The 22,196-nt window shown below is 35.9% G+C and overlaps 1 protein-coding gene across 3 annotated transcripts in view; it reads right to left on the bottom strand.

Annotated features, from left to right (window-relative positions):
• Positions 1-7,983: 7,983 nt before the first annotated feature.
• The window catches only part of LOC148951202 (protein fem-1 homolog C), a 139,232-nt gene continuing 125,019 nt past the window's right edge, over positions 7,984-22,196 (bottom strand). For all 3 annotated transcript variants that reach the window (XM_089090708.1, XM_089090707.1, XM_089090709.1), the window contains exons 5-6: positions 17,463-17,655; positions 7,984-11,269 (exon numbers count right to left, since the gene is read on the bottom strand). In XM_089090708.1, the coding sequence (XP_088946834.1) occupies positions 10,204-11,269; positions 17,463-17,655 (1,259 nt within the window). In that variant the 3' untranslated portion in view covers positions 7,984-10,203. The remainder of the gene's footprint in view (positions 11,270-17,462; positions 17,656-22,196) is intronic.

Raw genomic sequence — 22,196 nt, forward strand, 5'->3', positions numbered from 1 at the left:
AAACCTGTTGGCGATACGTTGGCTATAGATGGAACTATGGCGTCGGATTTATGTACTTCTGTCCAAACCCTGCTTCCGTCTTCTACTGCGAAAGTCTATAATAAGAAGCAATATGGACTTGTGAAAGGTATTGAAAACGATTTTGACCTTGTCCTATTTAAAGAATCCTCAGGAGTACTCGAAGCCACCTGTCTGGGAAACTCTAGCTTTATAAAAATCAGTTTTAGCGATGCACTGTCGCCGAAGCTTGCTCTTAATGATGATATTAAAGTAAAGTACGAAAATAATCGAGTCACATTATTCCATGACATCCCAGGATATTGCAACAATTGCCGATCACCTAGTCATCTTCAAGCTGCATGCAAAATCCCAGTGAAGAAATTATCTCGATATGTAGGTCCACATGAATCTACACGTGACTCCCCTTGTTCAACGTAGTTAATAAGTCCAGAAATTTTGTATTTGAGGATGACAGCCTCCCTACAGCCCTCAGGGCATGGGTTGTAAGTTATGCCCTGGAGTTATATAATGTATTTATAGAGAAGCATTGTTGTAGAAACTTCAAAAAGGGCTCAGTCGATTGGAAATTGAGAGGACTAGTGCCCTTTTTAATAGTCGAAAGTGATTGGAGGGCAACTAACTCCCCACCCATGCCCACCATTTCTCTAGACGCATCCAATCAAAATTTTGATATAGCCATTTTGTTTACGTAATTTAAAGGTCCGAAAATTATATCTTTGAGGATGACAACCCCCTCATAGTCCTCAGGGCAAGGGTTGTAAGTCATTCCCTGTGGGGATATAAGGTTTTTATAGAAAGTGTTGTCGTAGAAACTTCAAAAGGGCTCATTCTATTGAAAATTGAGAGGGCTAGTGCCCTTATTAATAGTCGAAACTGATCAGAGGGCAAATGCCCCCATGCCCTTCACTTCCCCAAATCCTTACTTTCAACATTTTGATATAGCCATTTTGTTCAACGTAGTTGAAGGGTACGGAAATGATGTCTTTGAGGACGACAAACCCCCTACAGCCCTCAGGGCTAAGGTTGTGAGCTGTGCACTGGGTGCATATAAGGTTCTTATAGAAAGTGTTGTCGTAGAAACTTCAAAAGGGCTCATTCGATTGGAAATTGAGAGGGCTAGTGCCCTTTTTAATAGTCGAAGTAATCGAAGGGAGAATCCCCCCCGCGCTCATCACTTTCTCAGAGACTTCCGATCAACATTTTGATACAGCTATTTTGTTCAACGTAGTTAAAAGGTCTGGGAATTTAGGCTTTGAGGATGACAACCCAACCCCTCCCCACCACCAGCCCTCAGGACAAGGGTTGTAAGTTATGCCCTTATGGAATATAAGGTTTTTTATAGAACGCGTTGTCTTAGAAACTTAAAAAACGACTCATTCGATTGGAATTTGACAGGACTAGTGCCCTTTTTATTAGTCAAAAGTGAATGGAGAGCAAATGACTCCTCCCCCGCCCTTCATTTCCCCAAACCCTTCCAATCAAAATTTTGAGATAACCATTTTGTTCAGCGTATTTGGAAGGTTCAGAAATTATGGATAATATTTCCCCCAGCCCTCAGGGCAAGGGTTGTAAGTTATACCCTGGAGGCATATAAGGCTTTTATAGAAAACGTGGTTATATTAACTTCGGAGGGGGTTCATTGAATTGGTAATGAGAAGCTTTATTGCTCTTTTTAAGAGTCAAAGTGATCGGAAGGAAGCTACCCCCCCCCTCCCGCACACACACGTCGTATTGTCCCAAAATGCATCTAATAGAAACTTTGAGATAGCCATTTTGTTCAAAATAGTCTAAATATCATATAACAAGGCTTTTTGAGTTGAAACAAACCCCAGATCCTAGGGGCGAGGGTTATAAGTTATATCCAAGGGGTATTTAAGGTTTTTATAAAAGGGATGGTTGTATAAACTTTATAGGAGGCTCATTTGGTTAAAAATTGGAAGTTCTAGTTCCCTTTTAAGAGAAAAAATGATGGAGGGCAGCTAGCCAGCCCCCCCCCCCTCCGACTACCCCTCTTCACCAAACGAATCTGATTAAAATTGTTAGATAGATGTGTTGCTCAAAATAGTCCAAAGAACTCAAAACAACGACTCTAGGGTTGACACAATCCTCCAGTACCCTGGAAATAGGGTTATAAGTCATGGCTTGGGGTCATATAAGGTTCTTATGGAATCGGTTGTAGCACAAACTTCAGATGGGGCTCATTTGATTTGAAATTAAAAGTTATAGTACCGTTTTTAATAGTCAAAAGTGATTTGAGAGCAACCACCCCCCCCCCCTCCACGCTCATCATTCCCCCAAGACATCCAATCAAAATTTAGAGATAGGAATTTTGTTCATTGTAGTTGAAGAATCCGGAAATTTTGTCTTTGAGGAAGAAACCCCCGCCCCCACAGCTGTCAGGACAAGGCTTGTAGGTATTGCCCCAGGGACATATATTATTTTATAGAAAGGGTAGGTTACAAGGCCGTACTCAGAAGGGGGGGTTTGACCCCCCCCCCCGAAATGTTTGTCTTACTCGTAAAAATGTAACAAAAATGGATATAAACAAATTTTGTATGCGTTTTTTGAGATTTTTGTGTACCCCCCCCCCCCAATTTTTTTTTTAGTAAAACCCCCTCCCAAAAAAATCCTGGATACGGCCTTGGGTGGCTGTATATACTTCGGAGGGGACTCATTGGATTGGTAATCTGAATATCTAGTGCCCTTTTTAAGAGCCAAAGCGATCAGAAGGCAGTTACCCTCCTCCCCCTCAACACGTCGTGTTTTCCCAAAACACTTCGATTAAAAAAATTTTGAGACAGTCATTTTATTCAAAATATTCCAAAGAGTGTATAGCAAGGCTTCTGGGGCTGAACAAACCACCAGAGCCTAGGAACGAGGGTTTTTAGTTACGCCGCGGGGCATTTAAGGTTTTATGGAAAGGATAGTTCTTGAGGCTCATTTGTTTGAAAATTGGAAATTCTAGTTCCTTTTTAAGTGTCAAAAGTGATGGAGGGTATTTTGTCAAAAGTGATGGAGGGCATTTTGACCTCCCCGATAACCCCACTTTTCACAAAACGCATCTGATTGAAATTATGAGATGGCGATTTTATTCCAAATAGTCCAAAGAACATATAATAACGTCTCTAGGAGTGACACAACCCACCAGCGCCCTGAGGATAGGGTTTTAAGTTATGCAATGAGGGCATATAAGGTTATTATGGAATGGGCGGTAATGGCCTTTTTAAGAGTCAAAGTGATTCGTGAGCAACCAGCCCCCCTCCACGCCCATCATTTCTCTTAACACCTCCAATCAAAATTTGGAGATAACAATTTTGTTCGTCATAGTTGAAGGTTTCGGAATTTATGCCTGTGAGGAAGAATAACCGAGTCAAGCTCAAAACGAGCAGAAATTAATATGAGTAGGGTTCAAAACTCCTATGCTTTCTAAAAGCCAGAATAAAATTTGCACTAGAATATAATAGAATGTTATTTGTGTTCGTTTTGGGTTTCATTTATTTATTGATGCTGTTTTGTGCTAGTTGAACGCTTGGTAGATTATCTGATTCTAGTTTTGTTCATTTTTAGTTCAATGGAGTTCTTTGTTTTTTTTTAAATACTTATTTTGTGGAAAGTTTTTGTTTTAATGAATCTTTATGAGTGAGCAAAAATTGTGCATTTATGTATGTATTTTTTCTTAAAAAGGGGCCCATATTTTTTTCGGGAAAATTTGTATCCTGGGATATTCTGGCCTAAAAAGACGATCTAGATAGGTCAGAAGTTTGAAAAAAATTCGTTATGAGCCTTAATTTTGGAAAAAAAAATTATGTGAGTGACTTCATTTTTAAATACATTAGTATTGCAATGACGGTGTCATACTTGTAACACTTATGTGGAAAAATTGAATATTTTCATGCATGGAAGATTTTACATTAAATTGCTTAAAGAGCAAAAAAGTGGTAATTGCAAAAATATTCATATATATTTTGACAAGGGATTACAACAATTCAAAAACCTTAAAAAAGAAAACCAAAAGTTTCAAGCTTGGTAGAAATCGTTGTTAGAAATCGGACTTGATTCAATAATCGAATATCTTTGAAAACACTTGATCTTTGAAAATCGTTGCTAGAAAAACATCATTAACCTATTTGTTTTGTTATAAGTATAAGCAATGTAAAAAAAAAGCTGAAAAAAATTGTATAATCAGTTCAGAATCGTTAAAGCTATTATGTAAACTGGAAAAATATTTACGGTGCCTGAGCAATAATTTTAATGTTTTAATTCAAACTAGAAAAATACCTGAATTTTTTAAGATTATTTTGTTTTTTTGTTATAACAAAATCAACTCGCTACGTCATTAAGCTTACAGGTTTGAACGCAACCAGAACCAGTTATATTATGTCAGTAGGAAGTCTTTGATTCAGAAATTTATTCTCTGATGGCGTATACGATACCCGATGCTTCACATTCTGCTAAGCCTGCGGTCGTAACCTGCAATATCAATTCGGAAGGAACATCTAGAAAGAGACTATTAGATATTAGCGAAACTAATGACAAAACCGGGAAAGGTTTTGTCCTACTGGGTTTCGTGTCTCCCCAGTTGCAGAAAGTATAATAGGAACATTGTGAAGGAGAGAAATTCTTCTGGATATACCTTTTTAGTATTATGCAAGTGCGAGATCTGGTCAATTTAATGGAGCCCAGCAGAATATATCTGAGCTTATTCCCTGCCTGGCCCACAGACTAAATATTGTTATAGAACATAGTTACAATTCATCTCTTTTGATAGTCGGGCTTTTCAACATCATTGAGGACATGTACGTGGTCTTCTCTTCATCTACAAAGCATTTCGCCACCTTTAAAGAAAAAATATCTTCGATTGAAAAGAGCCTTAATCTCCTAGACTTATCACGGACTCGGTGAACAGCAAGGCCTGAAATCACATAGGCACTAGTTACTTCGTTTGAAGCGATAGTTTCAGCCATTTACGGTACAAAACAGATAAAGAACATCGATGCGAAGACGAAGGCACAAGCTAGCTGCCTTCTGAAAAGGATTCTAAACTTAGAATTTGTCGCTTGCCTCATCTTTATGAAAGCAAAATCATGCACAAGATAAGGATAGCAACAAAAAAACTTGACAAAGAGGAGATAGACATCATCGACACAATCAAGCTGTTAGAAGCTATGAAGAAACTTTTCGAAAGAATATCGGAGGATAAAATGATCAATTTCATTGACAGTGCAAAAGGGTTTGCCAGACTGAGAGAAGTTGATCCAGAGGCAGATTTCGTCAGATATCCTCCGTCGGTGACTTGGACCATCTCGTTTTGAATCTTGACCAACTCAAGATTCTACTGCTTTTTAAACAGAGCTTGAAATTCTGTTTGTTTTTTGCCACGACACTACTTGTTTCAGAGAAGTCCTAGGTAAAGGAAATTCCCGGCAACATCAGCTTAAGCAAGCTAACCACCTTTGCGAATTGGCTGCAACAGCACTTGTTGGAGTTGCTGCTGTCAAAATAACATTTAGCAAGCTCAAGTTTGTTAAGAATTTGCTGACAACTGCCATAGTGAATTCTTCACTAGAGTCCCTCATGTTGTTGGCGAATGAGAAAGACCTCACCGATGCCATTGACTTAAACAAGATTGTTCAGCGATGGTTCACTTTGAAGAAGAGGCGAATACAGATTCAGAGTTTACGAATTTAAACATAAGGTGTCCCGTTTCAGCTTCTTGCTTGTCCCCGGAAATAAGTATAAATGATAAAGGATTAATGTATAATAAATTTTCACGAGTCATATAATGTGATCTAGGAGTCGTTTAAATGAGGGCATCACCCCCCCCCCCAGGCTTGGGTGCTTCGAGCCACCCCTAAGCAGAGGCTGTTGTTCCAGTCAAGCAGCACGTTGATTTACATCGTCCTTCACTTCTCGAATTTTCATGTAACCTTTGGCATAGTTGTTTCTGTCTTGCAATATTTTTACCAAGAGATCCTAGAACTTAAAGCATAAGCAAGGCGTTCTTTAACGACTTCGTTGGGACTTATGAAGGCCATATGAAGGTGATTCAAAATAATAAAGCATAATAAAGCAAATAGCAATAATAAAGCAAACCAATCCATTTGAAAATTATGGAGGTGGCTGCCGCTTATCTTTAAATTTTTAAGCGTGTTTCTTTGTTCTTCAATTTCGTTTTTGGCTAGTTTTAATTGTTGTTTTCTCAAGATTTCTAACCTCACATTCCTCTGTTCTTCCTTTTCGTCTAACATTAGTTCAGACATTTTTTCGATGTCATTTGATAGTCTAGGCTGTTCATCTTTACCTTTGAATTTACATTTCTCAGGTTGTCTTCTAGATCTTGTCTCATTTGATGGTCCAGTTTGTTAGTTGTAATTTTAGTTGTAATCTTTTAACCGCACATTTCTTTGTTCTTCACCTTCGTTTTTGACTAGTTGTAATTGCCGTTTTCGTAAGTATTCCAGGTAAATATCTACCAAATCATATTATTGACTTATGCATAAAGTGAATATACCACTTGATGCTTTTTTTTATAGCCTACTGATTACAAATATAATAATCATTTATATTATAAATGTATTTCAGCCCCCCCCCCTTATATATGCCAATTCAGGGTATATTTTTATACCTTAGGGGGGGGGCAAATTATATTTCTGATCTAAATGGGAGGCAAGTTTAAACTTTACTCCCCCCCCCCCTAATTTACAAAAATATAACCTGAATTTGCCTATAAAGGGGGGGGGGGCTGAAATCCAATTCTGCTAGAAATGTTTTCTTAATTTTTTATAACAAAAAAAAAAGGCAGTGAGTGGTATATTAACTTTATGTGTAAGTCAATAATATGATTTGCTAGATATTTACCGTATTCCAACCGCAACTTTCTTTGTTCTTGATTTTCGTTTATCATTGTTACAGATATTTTTTTCAATGCCATTTGCCGAAGCTGCTTGGATTGGTATTGTCACATTTGACGATCTAAGTTGTTCATTCTCACCCATTGTGAATTCACATTTCTCAGGTTGGCTTCTTAATCTTGTCTCATTTGATGGTCCAGTTTGTTAATTTTAAGTAATCATTAAAATCTAGTTTTTTCTTTTTAGGCCAGAAAATCCATTTTTTCAGAAAATACATTTTTTGGGTCTTCCTCTAGGAATATTTTTTATACTTGTATAACTGCTGTCTTCTCAAAAACATATGATTATTAAAACAAGTTCGATTTTACTGACTATTCGGTCTACTAAGCTTCAAACTTTCAGTTCTTTCTTTTTATGGTTTTTGAATCGTTGTAACCCCTTATTAAAATATATAAAATATTTTTTTATATATTGGAATAAAGTTCCAGATTCTGATCCTTGGATTGGCCATTATTGGCCATTAAAAAATCCTCACGAATCAACTTCGTGAGACCGGATGCACCAAAGGAAATACCCTTCTAGATAATTTTGGAAGCCCATTAAAGATACCATCCTCCCAGAATGAATAGGAGATAATCATATTCATTCTATCATGTCTTTACATGGCTCAGTTAATCAAAACAGACTATTTATGCAAAAATAACATATATGGAATTTTCAGGTGCATTTTTACCTTCCCTGGATTGAAAGAGGCATAACTTTAACATTCCCTTAGAGATAACAGACAACACATGAAACCCAATATTTAGAAAATCCCTCCCCCCCCCCCAAAAAAAAAAATGAATGCACATATTTTTGGTTAGAATAATCGCATCCTAGCCATACCCACACTCATCTAACGGTCACCTATCGAGACTTAAAACAAACAAAAATCCATTACACCAATCCTAATACCAATAATTCTGAAGTTTCAACATCCGAGCATTCTCACGGGGTGGGAGGGTGTAGCTTACCCTCTGACAGATCTTTGGAACTTTCTTTAGAGCTTATGGAGGGTATCTTCTCCTGATTCCATACGGCCAGTCTTACCTATACTCTCTTAAATAACACATACTATAGACGGATAATTTATTAGCAAACGCCAAAGAAAAGAAAAACAAACAAACATACTTTCAGACACTAAGAAAAGATTACTTTAAAACAGTGGATAACAGGTACATTCCAAAACAATGGTAACTAAGACTGAATCTAGTTATGTTAAAATATCAGAAGTTAGTGGACAAACACGTCATTATAAATACACATTTGAAACTTCTGGCAACACAAAAGCGGAACTTAAAATTTATGACAGGACATATTGATTTTGGTCTAATTTTAGAAAAGGGAGGAGTCAGAGCATTTACCAGAGGACTAATTATGCTCATAATAAAAACGTAGTTTAGGCCTAAATATCCGTTTTTTTTGTTTTGTTTTTTTGATTTAACTGCTTAATTATTGAAGGGTTTTTTTTTTCACCATGTTACAGGAGTTAAATAAGCTGCTTGGACAGTGTTTACAGAGTATTTTCCTTCCCTCTACCCTTACTGCGTGCAGAAAAACGGCCTCGGACCAGTTTTTCACCTCACTGGCTATCCAGTGCCAACGGAACAGTTGAAAATGATAGATTCATGAAAGCCAAACAATTTTACGAAAAGCCAAGTTATTTCAGACGTTTATCGCCAGCAAAACAAAAGATAAACAACGGGAAATGAAGCCAGAAAATCAGTACCCTTAAGTTATATTAGATTTTAGACAAATTCAAATGCCAGTAATGAGCTTATTTATGTGTTATCCTTGGAGGTCAACTTAAAACTATTTATCTAATTCAATGTCTTTTCCGTGTTTAATTTACAACAAAGTACATTGCCTTTGTTTAACAGAAAACGAAAATATTTGAAATTCGGACAAGCGATATCGTAATACCTTGGAGGCTTGAGCCTCCGATCAGTTTAGGGATTCCGCTCATGATAACGATAATAATATTGTCGTAACAGAACCAAAAGACTTACGTTCTCTCTTTTTTCTTTTTTTTTCAAATATCTCGAGATTTAGAATCGAATATATGAAGCTACCCACGCTATTCCATAGGCAGTTTGTTCAGTGAACAGCTCAAAAATTCTGCTCCATTCAAAAAAAGAAATTAAAAAAATCATACGTTCTGTTTATGCAAGTTTCATTAAAACTGAATATCTCTAACAAAATGCGGAAAGCTAAATGATTTTCTAAGATTTTGGGAGTGCAGGCATCGGCTTTTAGTTTTCTGATTTATTCGGATGTATTACCCAAGCTCTGCAACTTATGGAGAGATCACCCAATCAATTATAAATAGTTTGGTCATACAAACTAATAAACTATAATGGACGAGATGACGATCCATTAAGGTAGCGCATCCCCTTAATAAAAATTAAAAAAAAAGAATATTGTAGCGTTATATCTTCTAGCGTAAGTAAAGCATTGCAAACGAGAACCGAACTGTAAAATAATTTAAAATCCTAAATTATAATTGATTTACTGAACATCACACTGACATACAATTATTTTACTCATCAAAATGAATCAATGTCACGAATCAGTTAGCTTGAATTAACATGATAGTTTCATTATACTGAGCTATCCCATTTTTAAACTATCCCTCATGTTCATTCATTTTTTTTTAAATGAATACTTTAGCTCAGACATTAAGGTGATACATTACTTTTCTCCACCTTACTTCGAAGACCAATCGTGGTTTGTCATGCATGCGAATATTTCATAAAAAAAAAAAGATAGAGGACACCTTCAATACCATTCAAGGCCAAAATTATTATTATAGTATAAATAATCACAAAAGAATTATGTAAATAAATCCAATTAGTACCATATGCGATGCAGAGATTGCATTCTATAGATTGCATTCTATTGCATTCGATTTTTTTTTTTTTTTTTTTTTTTTTTTTTAATCAGGAAACGAAATATTCGTCTAAAAATGCAATGAAAAGTTGTTGGTGTCAAGGATATATTAATACTTAGCGCTATCCCAAGGACGATTAGAAATACTTCGTTTTAATAAATACTTTAGAAAAGTGGAATTGATACACGCGAAAATATTAATAATGCCAAAATGAAATGCAACAAGCATTTGCGATATTAAAACGATATTGAAATAAAGTACTCTTTCTGCTTCATTTCTGATTCGGGAGATTCAAGTACCCTTTAAACTATACAGTTATATCTATGGATTTGTATGTCTGTGGAGTTTTAATTACAAATTAAGATCAAATTTTCAACTTGAAATTAAACAAAGTGGTAAGAATTAATGAACATCCAGAAAGGTTTGAAGCGTTGACGGTACTGAGCCCCTATAAGTAATATTACATTCTTTTATAACGGAAGCACACAAACACTTAAGTGACATATACTGAAGAGGATTGACCGTCAATTTCTGCTTTTTCTCTTGAAGTATTTTCGTGAATTTTCGTCCTTTCGAATCAGGACTGCAAAAATGCGCCCCAGATTCAAGAAGCTGTTTAACCAGCTCCTGATTATGAGGGAACAATGCGGCAGCAATATGAAGGGCCCTTCTCCCTTCATTATCTACTGCATTAGGATCACATCCAGCTTCGATTAAAATTTTACAAGCCAAGGCATGACTCTTATTATGTGAGTGGAGTCTATGCCCGCTATGCTGAAGGGGTGAAGTGACACTTAAATGTAATAAGCTCATGCCATTACGAGCGGTGGGTTTTAGCTTCAATGTTTCATAAAGGCTTTTCGTAATAAAAGCCTTTTGGGCATGGCTGATTGGCTCTATTCTCGCCAGAAGTTGAACCATCATTACAATCACAGTCAAGATCCGTTGATAAGTCGTCAATTCTCTCTCAGCAGCTGGAAGTTTTTCAATATAAGCGATACCTATCCGAGCTTCTCTCAAACACCTCGTGAAGACAGCCATTACTTCGTAAAAGTTTAATGGGGGAGGGACATGATCATTATATCTTTCTTGGCTCATTTTGTCCCTGACTGATACCATATAATTGAAGAGTTCGACAAAAGAGAGAAATGAGCTTAAAGTCAGGCAATTGAGCGGCTCGAGCAGAGTCTGCTGCATTTCTAAGGCGTACATCCAAAGCTGAAGACAACGTTGAAACTGGCCAGAATCAGCATAAACAGCACCTCGGTAACGTAGGTAATAAGAAGTTTCAGGATGTGCTGGGCCGAGAATTCTTTCACGTATGAGTAAGGCTTGCATTCTCAAGGCATCTGGATCAGAAGCAACTTCCATTAATTCTTCATTTGTCGTAAATTCGACTGCATTCTCAAATGCAGCAATAGTAGACTGTCCCCTAGGTTTGGGTATGTGGGGCCCATCAATTGGGTACCTACAAACAAAAGAAATTCGAATTACTTAACAAAGTACAATTTATTTTATTCATAATTTGAAGCTTTTGAGCAAGAATTCTTCTTTTCTTTTGCTCAAGATGGCTTAAAAAACGCTGGGATCTAAACTTAACTTCCTATAAACGGGTTACAGCACAGTCACAAAAAAAAATTAAAAAGGAGTTATAAATTTGTGTTTACCCATGAGGTGCTAGCGGAGAGGGGAGAAGGTCAGGAATTGAGAACAAGTCCCCCACATCCGTAAAGCGTCATTTTATAAAATACTACATATAGTGTTTAATATTTTCTTTGGAGAGAGAGAGAGAGAGGAGGAGGTGGGGGTGGGGACTTTAAAATGAAATTTACTAGCTTCTATAATGAAACTCATTTAACTGTTCCACTTCTTCTTTTTATAACTATATATTTTTTTTTACTAGAATGGTTAAATTCTTACAAAATACCCCAAATAACCGGTCCCCCCCCCCCCCCATCCTGAGAGAGCCAATGATTTTCAAATCAAAAACAGCTCTCTTCATAGCCAGCTCAAATTCTATACGTGAACTTTGACCCTCAACTACAAACCGACTAATCTCTAAAGTGCAGTCTAAAAAATATTTACTCTTAGAACAAAACTAATATCTTCTACCACTACTACTGCTACTACTATCAAATCACTGCAGCACCACGTCATTTGAGGCCAATACATCTGGACACGATCCTTCTCCATCCCAATCTATTCAACGCTTTCCCTCTTTACACCCTACCAAGACGTTCAAATTTTCTTTAAATCCTAACATACACCTCTTCCAACGTTTGCAAGAGCTTCTAAATAGGGTTAGCGAAAAGCAAGCCGACTTGGTTTAAGAATAAATTCGAGCAAAACAAAACAATGGCGACTACTGATTCCCCACTTCATATCATATGGGGAAATGAGAAAATTAAGCAGATCGTGGAGTTCAGATACTGTGGAAGCATAGTGGAGAATGCGGGATCAACATCTAAAGTAATAATGAACAGAATAGGTCAAGTGAACGCCGCCTTCAATAGGTTAAAGCACATATGGAAGTTGAAAAATTACTCGAACCGGCTTAAGTTACGCCTGTTCAACAGTAAGGTCGTCCCAATCCGCCGTTATACAGCCGAAACCCGGGTTTAAACTAACAACAGGAAAAGAGTATCCTTGCATTCGAGAACAATTTTCTTCAGAAAATTTTAAATATTCATGGGTCAGACAGAATCGCACATGAAAAAGTCCACAAACTTGCCTACCAGCCTCTAGTGACTGACATCATTAGAGCTCGGAGGTGGAGATACTTGGGCCAAGTTCTCCGAGTGCAGGATACTCAGATACCAAAAGCCACTTTACATTGGCACCCAAACGGAAATCGAAGACGGGGAAGACCTCGGAACACTTTGCAATGAATATACCAGTCTGATACCATGCTTTTCTTCAACACGAATGGGAAGACATATAAGCAACTGCCCAATTCAGAAAAGATTAGCGAAGTCTCGTGGATGCCCTGGGTGCCTCTGGCGGCAAAGGTGGATATAAGGTCTAAGGTAATACACCTCTTCACGGAAATATAAGTGAATGCTTGATGACAATTTATAAATGATTTAAATACACAGAAGGTACTGAAGTTTATTTTTAAGAGCCAATATCAACAACTTTGTCACCGAAAATAGGCAAAAATTCTAGGGCATTCGTGGATTTTAGCATTACAGACTGTTCTATTTATAGAAAGTTGAGATTCTACCAGATAATTAGTAACTACAATCATCAGATTAATTATCTGATAATAAAATTCGAGTAATAGCAGAAGTATAGTCTAGAAAACATTTACTTCTGGAACAAAAAAAAACAAAAAAATTGCAACTAACATAATATAATTGTAAAAGAAACAAGCACCATATTCTAATCTAATTTTGAAACACTTTAACTGCACAGAAAAAAACAAAGATCCTTGAGCTCTTGAAATTTGTCTTAAGATCGTAAATTCTTTCAGCCAAAACTAGGTAAAAAATTCCTACATATATGAATGGTAGATTTGTTTTGGGCTAAACGTTAAATAATTTAAATGTTTCTTTTATAAATCCACATTTTGCGTATTTCAAAAGTAACATGAAGTTGCTTATTCCCTCATAGTGCAATTCTTTAAACTTCGACTATTTCATCTGTCATTTACTCGTTGTTTCCCAAAATTAATTAAAAAAAAACTTTCTAAAAAAAAAGTTTTTCAAAGAAAAGAAAAAGACATTTTAAAATTAGGCGCAGGAGATACAAATACCTGTTAAAATTCAAACTCAAAACGACCAGAAATTACTATTAAAGAATAAATGAAACCCAAAACGAACAGAAATTAAATAAACAATCGTAGCAAAAAACATAAAACAAGTAATAATATAAATCAATAAATAGATATTAAACAGAATAATGCTTAGATTGAATATGAAAATCAAGCTTAAAACGAAAAAAAAAATATTTTACTATTAAAGTATAAATGAAACTTAAGACGAACAGAAATTAAATAAACAATCAATGCAAACAAACATACAATATATAATAATGTAAATGAATAAATAAATCTTAAAACGAGTGAAACTTAAATTGAATATGCAAATCAAGTTCGAATCGAATAAAAAGAACTACAAACAAGAGTTTGGGTATCGCCTCAGTTCAGAAGCCTAAAACCTACTGCGTCATTGGTACCTTACTGAAAACTATATGAGTCTTGAAGAGTCATGGAAACAATAAACAAGATAAAATACAATGTCAGTTATAGCTTGAAACTTATTGTTAAGATATACACCGGTTCAAGATAGTTTTTAATGTAACTCTTGTTTTTATTTTCAATATTGTAAGAACTAGAAAATCTTAAATTTTTAATATAAAAGTTATTCGTTTTCAGTGAAGCGCCAATGACGCAAAAGGCTTTAGGTTTTTACAGTTAAAGAAGGGGGCAGTATCCAAATTTTTTTTGTAGTGAAACTATATTTGTCTTGACCAATCTTGGAAAGAACTAATAAATTAAACTGAATATTTGATGTATAATGATATTAATTTCTGAAAGCTCATCAGTTCAAAATTTTACTGTAATTTTAATATTTATTTTCAATATTAAGTACAAAAGAAAACATTTGTAATATAATTCGTCTCCTGTAAAGCGCCAATGACGCAGTAGGTTTTAGGCTTCTGCAGTGAGGCGATACTCAAACTCTTGTTTGTATTTATTTTTATTTGATTCAAACTTGATTTGCATATTCAATTTAAGTTTCACTCGTTTTAAGACTTATTGATTCATTTACATTAATAAATATTGTATGTTTGTTCACATTGCTTGTTCATTTAATTTTTGTTCGTCTAAAGTTTCATTTATACTTCAATAGCAAAATATTTTTTTTTGGTTTAAGCTTGATTTTCATATTCAATCTAAGCATTACTCGCTTTAAGATCTATTTATTCATTTATACTATTACTTGTTGTATGTATTCTGCTATGATTGTTTATTTAATTTCTGTTCGTTTTGGGTTTCATTTATTCTTTAATAGTAATTTCTGGTCGTTTTGAGTTTGAATTTTAACAGGTATTTGTATCTCCTGAGCTTAAGTTTAAAATAGCCTTTACTTTTCTTTAAAAAACTTATTTTTCGGAAAGTTTTTTTTAATAAATTTTTGTTCATTTTTTATTGCAAAAAGTTTCAAGTTTTTATGGCATGGGAGGTAGGCTGCTTACTGTTTGATTATTCTTGACTTTAAAAACGGATCTAGAACTTTCAATTGAAATCGAATGAAGATTTTTTCAAATTCTATACGATTACCTCTTTGATTAAAACCTTATATATAAACAATAGACAGCTTGCATAACTTGTGGGCAGCGATTGACAACAATGAATGGATTGAAAAAATAGTTCCAATAAGGGTGTTTAGACCATTTCACTTGCTGACATAAGGGATCATGACTGTCTGGAATTGACCTTAAAAGGATTTTGTGTGCCAAAGCAATTTTGCATCTATCACAGAGTGTGTATTTTAACCTTATAATTGGATAATTATAATAGATTTACTATTTGTTCTTCCTATACAAAACCTTACCTTATTAAAGTCTTTGGTGTAGGGGCGGCGTACTTGGCATAAAAAAGAAAACTTTAGCGTAGACAGTAGTGGAGGGGGAGGGGGAGGTTGGAGACTCATCCAATACGGGGCGGAACTTCACTTATCTCCTCCGTTCCTGATTTAGGAGATTAAATAGACTTATTGGGCTGTAAAATGACGGACCGTTTGAGTTGTGGAAGACGTTAAAATACTCAAAAATACTTTATATTTTCAGTTATTTCAGGATTTATTTCATAGATTGTGGAATGGTGAGCCCCCCGGGCCACCATTTGGGTGAGCCTCAACTCATAATATGCAATTTTTCTATATATGTTATTTTGAGTTATACTTTTATCGCATTGCGTTTATTTTTAAGCCTTTAGAAAAAAACTGAAACCTTACCGTAGACAGTGGTGGGGGGAAGTCTCCCTCTCACATGCATAATTGAGCAGCCACAGAGAAAGTAATACTAATGAAAATAATCTGTCTTTTGAAAATGTCTTCTGACATTTCCGTTGATACTTTATTTCCGTTATATTCAGACGTACAATGTAGAATATTAATGGATAAGTTTATTGATCTCCTCACTGAAAAATCCACATTTAGATAACACATACCCGGGAAATTCCTCCCCCCTCAAGAGGTACTTTCTTTTCTAGCTGATAATTCCCCCGCGTTAAATTCCACCCAGCAGAAATTTATTTATTAATTTACATTAATATCAGTGCTAAATTTATTCATTAATTTACATCAATATCTATTGTATGTTTGTTTGCATTGATTGTTTATTTAATGATTGTTTGATTGTTTATATGCCCCCAGCGCATAACTTACAACGCCTACCCCCGGGCCCCGGTGGGCTGTGTCGACACCGGAGTTTTTTGTTATCAGAACTTTGAACTATTTAAAAAAAATGTCTGTCTCAAAATTTTTATCTTATTCATTTAGGGCGTAGAGGAGGAGGGGCCTAGTTGCCTTCCGATCTCTTTTGACTCTTAAAAAGTGAACAAGAACTTTCATTTTCCAATCAAATAAACCCTCTCTAAAGTTTATACGAACATCGCTTCCATAAGAAATATTGGGAAGGATTCGGGGAATCCTTAAATTACAACCCTTGCCCTGGGGGCTGTGGGGGAGTTTTCATCCTCAAAGACCTAATTTCCAGAACTTAAAACTACGTTTAACAAAATGGCTGTCTTAAAATTTTGATTGGATGTGTTTGGGGAAAAGGTGGCGTGAGAGGGGGGCTAGTTGCCCTCAAATCACTTTCGACTATTAAAAGCGGCACGAGCCCTTTGAATTTCCAATTGAATGAGCCTTTTTTGAAGTTTCTACGACACCGCCTTCTATAAAAACCTTATATACCCCCAGGGTATAACTTAAAACCCTTGTCTTGAGGGTTGTGGAGTGTCCTCCTCAAAACATATTTTCTATCAGCAAATCAACTACGCTGAACAAAATGGCTATCTCAAAATTTTGATTGGATGTGATTGGGGGAATGATGGGCGTGGGGGGGGCTAGTTGCCCTACAATCACTTTCGACTATCAACAAGGGCACTCGCCCTTTGAATTTACAATCGAATGATCCTTTTTTGAAGTTTCTACGACACTGCCTTCTATAAAAACCTTATATGCCCCCAGGGCATAACTTAAAACCATTGCCCTAAGGGTTGTGGTGGAGTGTCCTCCTCAAAAACATATTTTTCATCTGGACATCAACTACGCTGAACAAAATGGATAACTCAAAATTTTGATTGGATGTGTTTGGGGAATGATGGGCGTGGAGGGGGGCTAGTTGCCCTCCAATCACTTTCGACTATTAAAGGGGCACTAGAACTCTCGATTTCTAATCGAATGAGCCCCCTTTGAAGTTTCTACGACGACTCCTTCCATATGAAGTGCCTCTGGGAAAAAATAAATAAATAAATAAATAATAAAACATTGCAGCCGTATGGCCTTTACTATAGGCAACTCCACAGCGTTGCCTCTGATAGTTAACAAAGCTACACCTGCAGAGATTTTCAAAGATCATGGAATCAATTAACGTTTTTTAACCTATAGCCAAACATTTTACCAACAAAATTACTTTTACGTAATAAATACCTTTCAGAGAGTGCTCTTGTCCAAATACGACAGGCAGTGGTAATATTCCTTTTCCTGTCAACATACGTGGCACCCAGAAGTTCAAGTGCATTTACCCTCTCATCTCGTCCGCTCACGAGATTCGTTTGACTTATCAAGTAATCAACAATTTCTTGATGACCACAGACAGCAGCAGCAAGTAACGGAGTCATTCCTAAGAGAATAGATACCTACAGTAAGATAAGGACTACAAAAGTTGCACAAACTTTGAAAATGAGTAACACCCAAAACGAAAAGGTGCACCTCACATTTTGTAATTCTCCCACAAGACCACATTTTTTTTCTCGCAAGAACAACTTTTGTTTTGTTGGAGGATTGAAATGAGTCTCAATCCATAAAGTTAGTGAAAAGCTGTAAAAAAAAATAGGTACTTTCCCGTTATATGGGAATTTCAAAAAAGTCAAGTTTGGTTAATGTTAATGAAATAAAATAAAATAGGATGAATATATAATAGTTTATAAACAAATTTGGGCTACATATTTGCAAGTTAGTGGGGGGGGGGGGTTAAAGCTTTGCATATATCAAATACGTAACCTAACCTAAACTAGGTACATTTTCTCCCCTTGAACCCCAAAAAACAGCAGTTTAAATATACTAAACGCATTGAAAACCACGCTAAGCATTGCATTACTGTATAGCGGTGTCTTGAATTAACCCGTCAAAAACGTGTTTTTCGTGACTGGTTTCCTTGTAAATGCCTGTATAATGGGAAAGTACCAAAAGAAATCGTCAAATACATACACCACATCGGGGCATGAGAGTACCGTATACACTTTACATTTTTATCATGGACTTTCAACTTCCTATCGTTATAACCATCTTGTAGTTCTTTTCGTTATTATTAAATAAAAAAAACAAGTTTTTTAAACTGAAAGTAAGGAGCGACATTAAAACTTAAAACGAACAGAAATTATTCCGTATATGAAAGGGGCTGTCCCCTCCTCAACGCCTCGCTCTTTACGCTAAAGTTTTTTATTGTTTTAAAAAATAAAGTTGTGAGACAGAGTCAAACTTTAGCGTAAAGAGCGAGGCGTTGAGGAGGGGACAGCCCCTTTCATATACGGAATAATTTCTGTTCGTTTTAAGTTTTAATGTCGCTCCTTACTTTCAGTTTAAAAAACTTGTTTTTTTTATTTAATTTCTGATCGTTCTTTAGTTAATGCAGCTTTTATTTGCATAAAAATTTTACTTTTCTTTTGCTAAATGGATGTCTTTACAAATTAACTTACGTAACTAACTTCTATGTTCGTATATTTTTCTTCTGGCAAAAAATACAAAGTTGCAGATTTTTGTAGATATGAGCTTGAAACCTATGTAATAGGGTTTTCTGATACGCTGAATTCTGACGGTGTGATTTTCATTAAAATTCTTTCACTTGTAGGGGATGTTTCCCCCTCTTTAAAAAATCGAGTAAATTTTCTCAGGCCTGTAGCCTTTGATGAGTAATACTAAACTTAATAAAATTTATATATTTAGGATAAGCATTATAAACACATTCTTTTGATACATTTATTGACATCAAACTTCCGTTTTTAAAAATTTCGATTACTATTGAGCCGTATCGCTTGTTTTTTTATTGTTTTTTTATTACGTATATGAAGGGGTTCTCCCCTTAGTCAATAACACGCTCTTTACGTTAAAAGTTGAAAAAAAAGTTGATTAAAAAACCCCTGAATCACAAAGGCTGTTTAATTAGAATAGATAGCTCTTTTGAAAGCACTAAAAAAAACTGTACTGTAAAAAGCGAGGTATTGACTTGGGGGAGACCCCCCTCATATACGTTATAATTTCTGTTCGTTTTAAGTTCTAATATTCCTTCTTACATTTCAGTAGAAAAAACTTGTTTTTTTTATTTAATTTCTGATCGTCTAATGATCGATTTAATTTCTAATGCTTGGAAATCCGGCGCCCCCTTCATAGAAATGTCTCTTACCCCAAAGAAACATCCTCCACAGAAATATTCTCCAGAGTAAACCCCTCCTCTAGCCCCCCCCCCCCAGAAAAAATCCTTCCTGAAAATGGTTGTATACTTCCCAATAACCAATAAATAATGCTGGCAAGTCCGGCGCCCCCTTCATGGCAATGTCCCTTCCCCCCTGAAAACTTCCATCATGAACATATCCTCCAACAGACCCACCGACCCCCCCGTACCTCCCCCTACCCGAAAAAAAACCTCCAGAAAACTTATGTATACTTCCCAAAAACCAATACTAAATTTTAACAATGGGTAAAGTTCATAACTTTTAGCCCTCCCTCTGGGAACTTCGGGGATTAAGTCACCCTAAAAGACATATTTATCATATTTTCGCCCATGCTGAACAAAATGGCTATCTCAAAATTTTGATTGGGTGACTTTGGGAAAAAAATAAGCGTGGGAGGGGGCCTAGTTGACCTCAATTTTTTTTGGTCACTTAAAAAGGGAACTAGAAATTTTAATTTCCGTTCCAATGAGAACTCCCACGATATTCTAGGACCACTGAGTCGATACGATCACCCCTGGGAAAAACAAAACAACAAATAAACACGCATCCGTGATCTTTTTTCTGGCAAAAAATGTAAAACTCCACCTTTTTGCAGATAGGTGCTTGAAAAGGTTGCATTAGCGCTCTCGGATACGCTGAATCTGATGGTGTGATTTCCATTAAGGTTCTATAGCTTTTAGGGGGTTTTTTTCCCCTTTTTTTGAAAATCAGCCAAATTTTCTCAGGCGCGTAACTTTTGATTGGTAGCACTAAACTTGATGAAAATTATATATTTGAAATCAGCATTGAAATCTGATTCTTTTGATATATCTATTGGTATCAAAAACCCGTTTTCTAGAGTTTCGGTTACCATTGAGCCGGGTCGCTCTTTACTTACAGTTCGTTACCACGAACTGTTTGATGAGGTTCTAATAAAGGTTTTCTATCTGTACAACTGAACGTGTCTCTCAAATGTAGGGCCAAAAATATTTAGTTTCTATTTAATTCCTTTCATAAGAGCTTATGTTAGTCCTTATTTTCATTATCATTTTCAAAAGGAGATAGCTCTGAAAATCATGACTGAATATGCATAATTGATCGATCCTCTAGTTAGGGCTTCAAAAAAAATTTAGGAAAACAAAATGCAAAACAAAAAACAACAAAAATCCAAGACCTCCAAAGGGTAGCTTATTTATCAGGAAACACAACACCTGTAAGTCAATTACATTGAATACAATTATCTTTAACAAATAAAATAAAATTTCCTAGAAAAGTCATCAGCTTTCAATTAAACAAGGAATGTCATGACATACTAAAAAAGTTCTGTGATGGTCCAAATAATATGATTAAAACATATCTATCCCAATAAAAATTAATGCGGGAATCTTCTATTCTTTAAGTGAGACAGGCTAATTTGAAAAATTTATTTTACTTTAAAATGTTGCTCCATACGGCTGTTCTGAGCTTGACTAGGGTAAACAGTCTGTCAAAGGTACCCCGATGAGTGGGTGAAAAGCCCCCCTTCTCTCTCACAGAAGCAATAAAACGTCTTTTCATATGGACATCTAACAAAAAAGCATGCACAAATCCAAGTTTTTCAAGCTTAGTCGTCAAATATTGATTTTTCACTACACTTAGAAGATCTTTTTTCGTTCGTATTACGTTCCATTGATCAACAAGTCGTTTTTGCGCTTATACTACTGTTTTGGACGCCCTCAAGTGACAATATTGGGACGTTTCCTAAGCATCAAGGTAATATCTGTATACTCTACTAGAGAAATAAATTTCAAACCAGTAAATGTTGCTACAATCCATAGTCTCATCATAATAGACCACAAACTTGCATTTCCAGTGACACTAAAACTTATATTTTAATGAATTAATCACATCGTACGTACAATTTAAGGGGTGGGCGTAAGTAGTTGTAATTGCTCATGCAACAATCCTTCAGGTGGTATTAAAATTCAACTTCTGGGTTGGGATTTTCAATCAATTATTTCCGGAAAAATCTATTCCAGATCTCTTGCTATCACTTTCAGGTTTTCCCTCTCATCCCAGGGTTCCGTCAAGAAAATAGCGAACTATGTGCTGGTTGATCTTATAAATATGTATATATATATATATATATATATATATATATATATATATATATATATATATATATATATATATATATATATATATATATATATATATATATATATATATATATATATATATATATATATATATGTGTGTATAGACGCCGCGCCGGCGGATCGACCGAACGCCGCCGACGAGAGGCCCGGTCGAACGCCGCCAGCGCGCCGCAGGCACGCTGCCGCCGGCAGAGGCGGCGGCGTTCGGTCGACTTTAAGTTATTTTTGCAGCAATTCTTTATTGCATCAACTGCAAAGTCAGAGCTTTTCCTTCTTGTCAGGTTTAGTATTTCGATCTTGTTGATAAGAAATCAAGCAGGGCTTGCACTATCTGCAAACTGTTGGGTATTTCCCCTAAAATCTATGCATCCGCACCAAAAAAAATTGGGGTCCCCGAGTCCCGAAAATCACACAATTACGGTGCCACTCCTAGTGATTTATCACCTGTGACTTTCCCTGCCAAATATTACTTTGTATACCAGAATTCTTCACTGCTGTCTTGTTCATTCATTTTCATCTCTTTTGTGACTTTGCATAAAAACCAAATAGATGCAATATGCTATTGCAAATGCTACAATATACACATTTCTCCATAT

The sequence above is a fragment of the Artemia sp. Qi Xiang Cuo genome, chromosome 6, assembly GCF_049724085.1.
Source record: "Artemia sp. Qi Xiang Cuo chromosome 6, ASM4972408v1, whole genome shotgun sequence".
Classification (NCBI taxonomy): domain Eukaryota; kingdom Metazoa; phylum Arthropoda; class Branchiopoda; order Anostraca; family Artemiidae; genus Artemia; species Artemia sp. Qi Xiang Cuo.